Below are 11964 nucleotides of genomic sequence, written 5' to 3' on the forward strand. Positions count from 1 at the left end.
CCAGTTCTGGTGTGGCACTGTGGGTTAATGCGCCAAACTGCAAAGCCATTTGAACTGCAAGGTCGGCGGTTCAAGCTCACCAGCTGCTCCTTGGAAACCCTATACAGGGTCGCTATGGGTCGGAATCGACTCGACAGTACTTCACAACAAACAACAACAACTCCGAAGTGAAAAGCCAGGCGTTCATCCGTATTTGAACAAAACTGCAAAATCTCCAAGGGAAATTTTTTCATAACTAAACAGCTCCATTGGAGTCCCGGATGGCACTGTGGGTTAATGTGTTAGACAGCACAGTCAGTTTGAACCTCTAAATTGGAGGTTCAAGCTCACCAGCCACTCCTAGGAAACCCTACACAGGGTCGCTGTGGATTGGAACCGACTCGAAGGCACTAAACAACAACAAACAGCTCCATTAGATGTCTCACTTTTAGAAAAAGTGTTTTAAGGATATACTGCCTTAGCCATATTCTATGAGGAGAAGGTATGTCTACAGCCCCATAAAAACCAACTGAGCAGGATTATCAGTGTTCACTCAAGACTTTATGATCTACCCTAGTATTGCCTGCTCCATATTGTGTGTACCACAGCAGCTAAATATGTGTTTGGCGGGGAAAAAACGACTGGTGCAGGAAGCCACTTAATTAAACAAATAAATACATAAATGAGTCCTGGTGTGGCGCTGTGGATTAATGCGCCAGACTACAAAGCCGTTTGAACTGCAAGGTCAGCGGTTCAAGCTCACCAGCTGCTCCTTGGAAACCCTATATAGGGTCGTTATGGGATGGAACTGACTCGATGGCACTTCATAACAACAATAACATCAATTTAAGTAACCAGCGCCTTCTATATATGCTATCTCTTTAGGGTCAAGATACAAGCTAAGTGTTACAGCCACTGGATTTGCTGCTCAGTGACCCATGACCACACGTACAAAATAGCAAATCTATTTGTAAGAGACCATGTTTGCTTCTTCTGTGTATGTAAAACAGTTATTTGAATAACTTGTCCTCAATTGCATCTGCTTTGAGTGGACAAACTGAAAAGAAAAGGAAGAGAAAACATACATGTTTGACCTCTTTCAATATTTGGATTGGCGTTCACTTACAATACACTTATATATACACTGAACCAACCCCTTCATTTTATGGTTTGCATAGGGTTTGAGATGACACTTCAAACATGGCAGAAATTAGGATTTTAAATGAAACAACGTTTGTGAAACCATTGGAAAACATTTATTATACTGAAATGAGTACAACCTACTGTTAAAAAAATTGCTGGTGCCATAATTGAACCTGTTTCACTAGGACAGCGTTCAATACTGCTCAGTATTAGTTTTGAGTTTAATGAGCTTTTTTTTTTTTCAACTTTTTATTGTGAATTGAGTAAAGTTTTAGAGAGCAGATCATCAGTTTTACATTCAACAAACTATACACTTTGTTTGCTTCACTACATGGTTACAATCCCCTCCATGTACCAACAGTTAACAGTATTTACCTCTATTCACTTTAACTACTGTATTCTTCCCTGTGTCTCCCACTAACTTCATCTTTCCTCTACTAACCTTCCTCTTGTTGTATATTTCTTGTCCTGTCAGCCATGTTAACCTGTGTCTACCCTTTAGATTAAGGAGCTCTGGTAGCATAGTGGTTACAAATTGGGCTGCGAACCTTAGCAGTTCAAAACTACCAACTGCTCCGTGGGAGAAAGATGAGGGTTTCTGCTCCCATAAAGATTTACAGCCTCGGAAACCCTGTATAAGGTCGCAAAGCACATCACTACCACCACCACCACCACCCTTTAGACCATGGATAATTTTCCCTTCTCCAACCCCATAACCATCATAGAATGTTTCTTTTAATCAAGAAAACTTATTTTTTTTTTTACTTTTCACAACATTTGTCTCATACAATGTTTGTCCTTTGGTGATTGACTAATTTCATTCAGCATAATGTCTTCCAAGTTCAACCATGCTGTGAGGTGTTTCATAGACTTACCATAATGCTTCAACATTTTGTAGTATTCCATTGTGTGTATGCACCAAAGTTTGTTTAACCATTCTTCTGTTGATGGGCATTTAGGCTGACTCCATCTTTTTGATGTGTCTCTTGTAAATAACATATTGAAGAACCCTGTTTTCTTATCCATTCTGCTCTCTGTGTCTCTTGACAGGCATATTTAATGCATTTACATTCAATGTAATTATCGGGTATGAATTGACTATTGTCATTTTTCTGTGTGTGTTTTTGTGGTGCTGCTGGATTCTTTGTTCCACATAATTTCCTATGTTGAGTTCATTTTTTGTGTGTTTTTTTTTTGTTATTTTCATTTCTTCTGTGTTAATATTTACTAAATCTTTCACTTTCCTTTTTTTATTTTGATGTGCAGGTATATTATTTTTATTTGAGGTTATTATATAAATTATTAATTTTTTCCATGCTTAAAACAGTCTGTTTTATCTTGAAATTTACTTGACTTCCTTGCCATTTGGAAATTCTGTATCTACACTATCCCTTTTTTTTGCTTTGTAGTTGACTTTATTATACTTTGATATCTATTCCCTGTTTTCAGTCTTGTAGGTTTGTTTTACTTTAAAAACTTCTATATCTGGATTGAGTTCTGGGTGGTGTTGTCAGGAATGGTGATCTCAGGTTGTTGTCTGCTTTTGTTGATTTTAAGTTCAAAGAACACCCTTTAGCATTTTTTTGTAAAGTTGGTCTGGTTATTACAAATTCCTTTAATTTCTGTTGATCAGGAAATGTCCTTATTTTGCCACTATATTTGAGGGGTAGCTTTGCTGGATATATGACTCTTGGTTGGCAATTTTTTCCTTTCACAGTTTTGTGTTTGTTAGCCCATTGCCTTCTTGTCTTCATGGTTTCTACTGATAAATCTGAGCTTAGTCTTATTGAATATCATTTGTAGGTAACTTTTCCTTTTTTTTCTGAGCTGCTGTCAGGATTCTTTCCTTGTCTTTGACTTTGAAAAGTTTGATTATGATATGGCTTGGTGATTGTTTTTTTTTTTTTGGATCTATCCTGTTTGGGGTTTGGTCAGCTTTTTGTATGCTTACCTTCTCGTCTTTCATTATGTTAGGGAAGTCTTCTTCAATTCTTGGGTGATGATGGAAATATGTTGAGATGGTGCTTCTTTGTATTAAATAATTAAGCCACTTAATAATTAACCATAAAATGTCAAAAATTTGCCCATTGTATTTTGTCTTTTGGGAAAGATTTCAGACTCAAAGTTAATCATTCCCATTTCCCTCTGAATAAAGATGAAGATCAAGTCATACGTTCAAAGCCAGTCTTAAACCGTTGTTTTAAAGTATAATACTTTTAGAAGTCAAAATCACCTGGCCTGTCTCTTCACTTTATTACACACAGTGGCGGAGACCAAGAAAGTAAAGCTGCTTACCTACAGTCACACACCTTCTATTCTGAAACTGGCCACCAGAGATATTAAACTTTTCATTTTGATTATTGAATGTTTTTAATTTGAAAAACCCTAAATGATCAATTGAACTCTTATTATTGTTGTTTTAAGTGACTCAAACTTTATTCTCCTTGTGGGATGGAGATCATTGGTGGGACAAGTGGGCTGCCTGGTTCTGGGCTTGGATTTGGTGCTTTGGGGATAACGGTGTCACAAGTATGGATCTACAAGAATCTTAGACATCTTTCTCTACTCCAACTTAGGAGTTAGAAAGTATGTACAGGGCACCAATGATTCTGCTGGAAATAAACCCAATGATTTTGCATCCCCTTCTTTCTCTTTAGTAATGAGATGCTTAGGTGTTCCGACCCGTGTTGTATCTAATTTCCGGTCTGCACACAACATGGATGGGAACCTGACCATAGACACCTACTATGACCAAAATGCAGAGATGCTGCCCACTCAGAGACGAGACAAAATATGGTAAGGGGCAGTCTCAAGCCAGGTCTCTTCCTTACCCAGGCAAGGGTAAGAAAACGTGGACCTAATTCTCCTTGGCCCTTGAGATGATACTACTCTGTACATTGCTGGTGTTGCTCAGAGAATAATTTGCCAAACTAGGAGGCTGCCTTGGTTAGTTGGATCATTACATCAAACTCATTTCAAAGACAGGAGACTAGGGGATAACATTCTGAAGCCAGTGACCAATTAAATAAACTGTGTATTCTGAGGACTAAACTCAACATCTATATTCATTTTAATTCTCTTCCTTTAAGTCTTTTGTTTGTGCTATTCTCTTTGTCCCCTGTCAGGAGCAGAGCCTGGACTTGCTATTTCTATTTATCTTTTCCTGTGTCTCTTGACTTCTCCCTGTCCCCCATACTTTCTGAGCATATGTGTGTGTGTATGCCTTTTAATTTTGTATCTCTCTTCTCCTGCCCTCGTTTCTTCCTCCTTCTCTGCTCTACGCCAAATTTGGTGTCCTGTATTTCCATTTCCAGCCAGTTCCTAGGTCATCCCTGTGAATTATACTCAGAGTTTTGAATTGGTTCAGTCATAACCAACAATTAAATTGGAACAGACCAAATTTTACAATTTTGGAGTGCAGTGGAATAACCAGAATGGGAAAAAATTATGGTTAGAGCCCTGAGATGAGAGACTTAGAAGAGGCCTAGTGAACCCTTTCAGGAGCCTGGTGCAGAAGATTGGACTACTGCCACAACTGTGGGGATCTACCTTCAAAGCAGCATGGCCAGTCACCATCTTTGAACAGGACACCGTTGTTTCTCACTTGGCCAGTCAAGATATTTGGTTACTGCGTTGTGTGTATACTGTCCTTGTTTTCTAAGAGGAAAATTAATGTTGCAGTTCTGGTTTACCTACATTTTACGGATTCTTGTCCATTCCAGTTTTGCTTTGTTGTCTAGGAGAAAAGGAAAACTCTTCTGCAGTGGGAAGAGCAGAGTCTCTAAGTCCTGATTATATGAAAACTAAATGCTATAAAGAACATTGTTAGTTTAATTGATAAAATTGAGATAGAGTAAATTAGATCAGAGTATTATGTCAATATTAAATGTATTGAGGAGGGTAACTGTGCAGAGATCCCTAGTCCTAGGACATACACACTGAAGTATTTAGGGATAAAGGGCCATAATGATTTCAATTTACTTTCAAATTGTTGTTGTTATTATTAAGTGCTGTTGAGTTGGTTCCGACCCATAGTGACCTTGTGTAGAGTTTTCAAGGAGCAGTTGGTGGGTTTGAATTATTGACCTTGTGGTTTGCAGTCCAGTGCTGATTCTATAGTGCCACACCAGAAGTCCAAATACTTTCAAATAGTTTAGAAAAAAAAAATCCATATCTGTATCTATATCAAAAGAAAGCAAATGGTAAAGCAGGTGTTAGCCTCAAAATGTTAGCCTCATATTTTAATTGATAGATGGTTTTCTTTTTATTATTCTTGCAACTTTGCTGTTTGAAATTATTTCAACAAGAAGCAGAGACACAAAATAAGAAGCAATGATACCAAGCACTTAGTATCTGGAAAATCCTCAGAAAATATGACTCCTTAGCTCTCTTTGCAGGAATTTTCATGTCTGGAATGAATGTTGGATGATCCGGAAAGATCTCCCACCAGGATACAATGGGTGGCAGGTTCTGGACCCCACTCCCCAGCAAACCAGCAGTGGTGAGTGAGGACACTGTAGAAGGGCTTGGGCTCTGTTGGGAGGTTGATAGGGTGATTAACAGTGAGAGCAAGAATCCCCTCCCCTCTGCCCCTCACTACCCTATCTCCTTACCTCCACCACAGAGACCAGCTGACCCTTCCAGTCAGCAGGCATGTTCCACAGCTCTTGTTCTTTCCACAGGGCTATTCTGCTGTGGCCCTGCCTCTGTGAAGGCCATCAGAGAAGGGGAGATCCACCTTGCCTATGACACCTCATTTGTATATGCAGAAGTGAATGCTGATGAAGTCATTTGGCTCTTTGAGGATGGCCAGGCCCAGGAAATCCTGGTTCATGACACCAGTTCCATTGGGAAGGAAATTAGCACCAAGATGGTAGGGTCAGATCAGCGCCAGAACATCTCCAGCTCCTACAAGTACCCAGAAGGTGCCTGGGGCCTCAGGGATTGGGGTGGGGGAGGGAATTTGTGCCACCTGCCAACTAAGTTAACTCGCATGTTAAAACCATCATCACCTAATCACCTTTTCTCACAACAAACTCTCAGGAGATTTAGCAAATCAAAACACAAGGTGTCCAGTTAAATTTGAAATTCAAATAAATTTAGAGAAATGAACACTTTTTTTTTTTTTTAGTATAAATATTTCCCAAATATTGCATGTGATGTACTTATACAGGGAGATGACTTAAAATGATCCAAAAAAGGCTCCCAGGGCAAGATGGTGGAGTGGGCATCCATACCGAGAAGCCCCTCTGCAACAAGGACATGGACAACCAAGTAAAACAGAGGTGGATGGTAATCCTGGAACCCTGAGCTTCAGAGGATAGGCTGGAGAGATGGATGAGTACCTACCTACGGGGAGAGGAAGCTGAGTATAGTGGTGAGGAGGAGATCGGCTAGTAGGCTATCACCTGGCATGGCATGGCAATCTTGAGCTTTTGTGGGCAGCTGTGGATATAGTGGCTCCATGGCACAAGATGTGCATTAGAGGTTTATGGCAATGGGGAAATAGTTCTCCCTTGTTCCCTCCTGGTAGATGGGGACGTAACCAGTTTCCTTCCTCAACACAACAGCCCAGTAGCCAGGGGTCCCTCCTTCCTGTGTAGCCTCTGCTCTGTGTGGTGTTGGGTGCCAGATATGCTACCCTCTAAGCTGGGTGCACATGCATTTTGCATCATTACATTTTTTATTGCTGTTGTTTGTTTTTGGGAGACAGCAATCATGCCCATATAGCCCAACCACATCTGTACCTCCTGTGGCTCCAATCACTGGACAAGTGTCACTCACTACTCATTCCTGTACCAGCAAATCAATAATAATCAGCAGTCAACATCAGATAACCCTGCCCTGAACTATGCTACACAAATAGCAAATGGAGAACTGTGTCCACATTTCCAGTATCTATCACATCCACCAGAAGACAGGTGGTGAGTGTTTGAAAACACACTAAGATACAATTATCAATTAAATATAAACACAAAGACACTACAATATCTCAGAGACAACAATTTCAGCTTACTTGAAGAAACAATAAAGAGTGCCTCAAACAAATAAATGGCTGAACTACAGAGTCGGAAAATATAATACCAGAAGTGGTGTCAGAACTACTTGATAAAGAATTTAAAAGTATGATATTTAGGTGCTTTTGATGGATTTAAAGAATGATAGAAAACAAACAAACAAAGAAAACTTTGCAGATGAAATCAAGGAAAACATAGACAAAGAATTCAGAAAACACTACTAAAGCAAATTGAGAAAATAAATGAAAAATTACAAACCAAACAAAAACAACAAAGACAAATCCAGAAGACTGACACTAAGACTTCAGAAATAGATAATCTATTGAAAGAGCAAAGAAATAGAACTGAATCAATAGAAGGCTTGATTAATGAACTTGAATACAAATTTCTCTGTATTCATCTGCTTGCAGGATAACCAGAAAAAGAAAAGAAAGATTCAAAGAAAGGCTAAGATTTATGTGGGACACTGTTAAGAGGAATAACTTACATGTGATTAGAATTCCAGAACAGGAAGAGACAAAACATGCATACACACACAAACACACACATGCAGAGAAAGATGATTGTTGAAGAATTGTTAGAAGAAAACTCCCCTAATATCCGGGAAACTAGAAGATATGCATTTATGAAGTTGGAACAAACTCTAAACAGGATAACTCCCAAAAGAAAATCACCAAGATATAATTAAACTTCCCAAAACTAAAGACAAGGAAAGATTACTGGGAGAAGCTCAGGAAAACTGAGAAGAGAACTGAGACTAAGCTCTGATTTCTCAGCAGAAACTATGTAAGCAAGACAATATAATGACACATATGAAATGCTGAAAGAGAAAAAAATGCCAGCCAAGAATCATATGCCTTGCAAAATTGTTCATAAATAAGACAGCAAAATCTGGACATTTCCAGATAAATAGAAATTAAAAGAATTTGTAAAATCAGACCAACCTTACAAACAGTACTAAAGGGAATTTTTTGGGTAAAGAACCAGTAACAGCAGACAGCATCCTTAAATTAACATACATGACCATATCACCAGAACTCAACCAGATGTTTTTGTTGTTAGGTGACATTGAGTTGGTTCCAACTCACAACAACTCTGAGTAGGGTTTCTGAGGCTGTAAATCTTTAAGGGAGAATAAAGCATCATCATTCTCCTATGGAGTAGTTGGTGGAACAGTCTAGTGTTTTTATCCTACAGTGCCACCTAGTGCTCCTTCAACCTAGACATTGAAGTATCTGAAGTAAAACAACCCTACAAGACTGAACTACGGAACCAGAGATAGAGGTGTGCAATCAAAACAAAACCACAAAAAACCCACAAAGTAAAAAGAGGAAATAATGTAATTACATATTTTATAAATAAAAGAAGGAATCAAGTAGATTTTAAAATAAATAAATAAATAAATATAAACCTAACCATAACTCACTAATCTTTGCCAAGAAATTTGGAAGACAGCTACTTGGACAACCAATTGGAAGAGATCCATATTTGTGTCCATTCCAGAGAGGTGACCCAGAAGAATGTGGAAATCATCAAACAATATCATTAATATCACACACAAGTAAAATTTTGCTGAAAATAATTAAAAACTGGCTGCAACCCTACATCAACAGAGAACTGCCAGAAATTAAAATCAGATTCAGATGAGGTTGTGGAATGAGGGATATTATTGATCATTGCTAATGCCAGATGGATCGTGGCTGAAAGCAGAGAATACCAGAAACTGTTTATTTCTGCTTTATTGATTATGTAAAGGTTTTTTACTGGTATGGATCATGACACTTCTTGGACAACACTGCAAAGAATGAATATTCCAGAACACTTAATTGTGGTCATGAGGAATCTGTACAGAGACCAAGAGGCAGTTGTTCAAACAGAACAAGGGGATACAGAATGCTTTAAAATTAGGAAAGGTGTGCACCAGGGTTATATCCTTTCACCATATGTATTCAATCTGTATGCTGACAAATAATCTGAGAGGCTGGATGATATGAAGAACGTGACATCAGAATTGGAGGAAAACTCATTAATAATCTGTGATATGCAGATTATACAACCTTGCTTGCTGTATGTAGGTCTGGGCAGTGTTTTGTTCTATCATGCACAAGGTTGCTATGAGTCGGAACCAACTCATTGGCAACTAACAATAACAACTATAACCCCAAAACTAGACCAAGCTTTACTCCTAGGTCTAGCCCAACCTCTATCCCTAACCTTAATACTGACCTCAGTCCTGACCATAACCCTAACACTAAGTAAAGTCCTAGGCTAACCTAGACCTAGCCATAGTCCTAATCCTAACTCCTTACTCCTATTTATCCCCAAGAAAAATACATCAATAAAAAAGCTTTCACAAATTATAATCTCTTAAAAATTTTTACCCTTTCAGTGCCTCTACTTTCTTATCCGTAACATGGGATAACACCAATAGTAGTTACCTGAGAGGGGTGTTGTGAGGGATAAATGAATTAATAGTTAGAAAGCACTTGGAACAATGCCTCTGGAATATAGTACTTGCTCTAGAGAAGTTCAGTTTGGGGTATATTTAAGTTAAACCTGTGTATTAAGTAGCTCTCAAGTGTCAGAGGTAAAGCTCTTTTTATAAGACTTGAGCATAGATTTCAGATGTGAGGACATTGGTAGGGGAGAGAAGCCTTTGGCTGTGATCATGTTAGTGGCGCTGCTGATGACACTGAATACAACACTGTGCTGAGTGCTTTATATTTAGCGATGTATTTAATCCAGCCTTCTTTGGTGACTCTGTGAAGAGAATAAGTATATTTCTTGTGCTAGTGATGACAGAACTGAGTGCCAAGAGATTAAGGAACTGTGATGGAGCAAGGATTTGAACTCAGAACTGAGGGACACCAAGCTTGATGATGTACTACCTCCCTACCTGTTGTTCATGTGATCAGGGTTTTGGGAGGCGAATGGGGAGTTGTTGGATGGCTTGTTACCTGGATAAGGTCATAGAGCTTTTGAAACCTACCCACTGAAGTCTTTCCTGGTCCTCCTCTTCCCCAGGATCCAGTAAGGAGCGTTCTATATTCATGAAGGCCTCCCGGAGGATGCTGGGCCAAAGAAGGACCTCTTCACCCTTCCTGGACCTGCTGGGGTCTGGGGGCGTGGAGAATCAGCCAGCACAGCTGCAGCTCCACCTGGCCAGGACGCCCCAGTGGGGCCAGGACCTACTGCTGACACTGCATGCCCGTCGGGTGTCAGACATAACCCACCCCCAGGGCCCCATCTGGCTGGTGTTTCGCTTCTGTGCACAGACCATGTTGCACGGTGGATTCACCCGAGAGCCCCTCTGGAGGCAAGTGGTGCGCTTGAATCTGGACTTTGGGCAGGGTGAGTATGAAGCAGGATTGGGGGAACTTTGGATGAAGAACATGGGGCAGGCCCAGCATGTTCACACAATAGCACTGCCACACACACACACATACAGCTGTGAAGCTGCTGTTGGTGGGAGGTCAAATATCAGGTGGTGTCATGCCACTAGTTGAAACATAGCAGTGACCTCTGGGGGCAATCTGTGCAGGATAAATGCTCACACTCACATACATACACACAGACATATTCTTGCATACATGTGGACTATACATCACCCTTTCTCACACACAAATTCTATTTTTTCCCTCCCTCTTGTAAACATTTTCTCTCTCTTTCCTTCTCATTATAAGACCCACTCTCTGCACTCTGAATGTTTTTGTCTCTGTGTAGTGATACAGTGGCCTCTCCTGCTGCCCTACAACAGTTACAGAAACAGGCTGACGGATGAAAAGTTGATCCGTGTATCCGGTATCGCCAAGGTTGAGGAGACGGGGAGGTCCATGCTGGTCATGAAAGATATCTCTCTGGAGCCTCCCCACTTATCTATTGAGGTGAGGCCACTAGACAGAGATGGTGCCCAGGGCTCTCTGACAACCCAGCATTTACTGAGCCCCTGCCTGTCAGCCAGGGGTCTGACTTCAGATAAAACCGAATCTTAAAATGCAGTGTGTGGTGGTCTCGATACAAAGTGTGGGTGGGCATGAAGGCTTCTCAGAGGAGGTGAAATTCTGTCAGAGATTCATAGGAAGACAAAGTATGGGGCAAGGAGGTGAGACTAAGAAGTAAGAAAATAGACTGGCAAAGAGACATCAAAGACAGCACCTGGGAGATGGAGCAGAGAAGCCAGATTTGAGAGTTAACATAAGATGGAATTCAACAGGTGAGTGGTGATAAAATGGTGATGACAACAAAGAAGTTCACGGTGAGACTCATTTCTGGTTCGGATGCCTGGGTAGTTGATAGGATCTCTAAATGAGAAAGGAATTGCAGGTGGAAACAGGGTAAATGAGAAGGGGCAAACACTGCTCCTCACTCCTGTTTCCAGGATTTTCATTCCCCTGAAGCCTCTTCCTTACCTTGCCCACTGCCTAATCCAATCCTGGCACTGTATCTGGTAGGACCATCAGCAGCATGCCTCACCTTCATATCATAAATCACCTGCTAGCCCAACAGTTTTCAGCTGGGCACAGTGTCAGGCTGTGGGGCTGGAGGACAGCGTACAGCCTCTGTGGTGGGCCAACAGAGAAAAGAACCATAAATGCAGACATAAACCTGGTGAGGGCCCTGCCCTTTACCACAGAAGCCTGGTTCCAAGAGGATCTTGATGCAAACAGATCAGATGTCAAGGAGGCTATTAATTAGTTGCCACCGATAAGGGTCCTGGGGAAGGCTTACGTGACTATGCTGGATTCCATAGTTAATTTAACCTGTTCTACTTTGACATTCGGGCTGCGAACCTTAAGGTCAGCGGTTCGAAACTACCAGCCGCTCC

At 40.6% G+C, this 11964-nt stretch overlaps 1 protein-coding gene across 1 annotated transcript in view; it reads left to right on the forward strand.

Moving 5' to 3' along the window:
• TGM7 (transglutaminase 7) overlaps positions 1–11964 on the forward strand; it is a 54138-nt gene that overhangs the window by 35528 nt on the left and 6646 nt on the right. The window contains exons 7-11 of the mRNA XM_006831885.1: positions 3780–3918; positions 5520–5623; positions 5805–6047; positions 10164–10490; positions 10863–11023. Coding sequence (XP_006831948.1) covers positions 3780–3918; positions 5520–5623; positions 5805–6047; positions 10164–10490; positions 10863–11023 — 974 coding nt within the window. The remainder of the gene's footprint in view (positions 1–3779; positions 3919–5519; positions 5624–5804; positions 6048–10163; positions 10491–10862; positions 11024–11964) is intronic.

This window comes from Chrysochloris asiatica, unplaced genomic scaffold (assembly GCF_000296735.1).
Source record: "Chrysochloris asiatica unplaced genomic scaffold, ChrAsi1.0 scaffold00004, whole genome shotgun sequence".
Lineage (NCBI taxonomy): Eukaryota > Metazoa > Chordata > Mammalia > Afrosoricida > Chrysochloridae > Chrysochloris > Chrysochloris asiatica.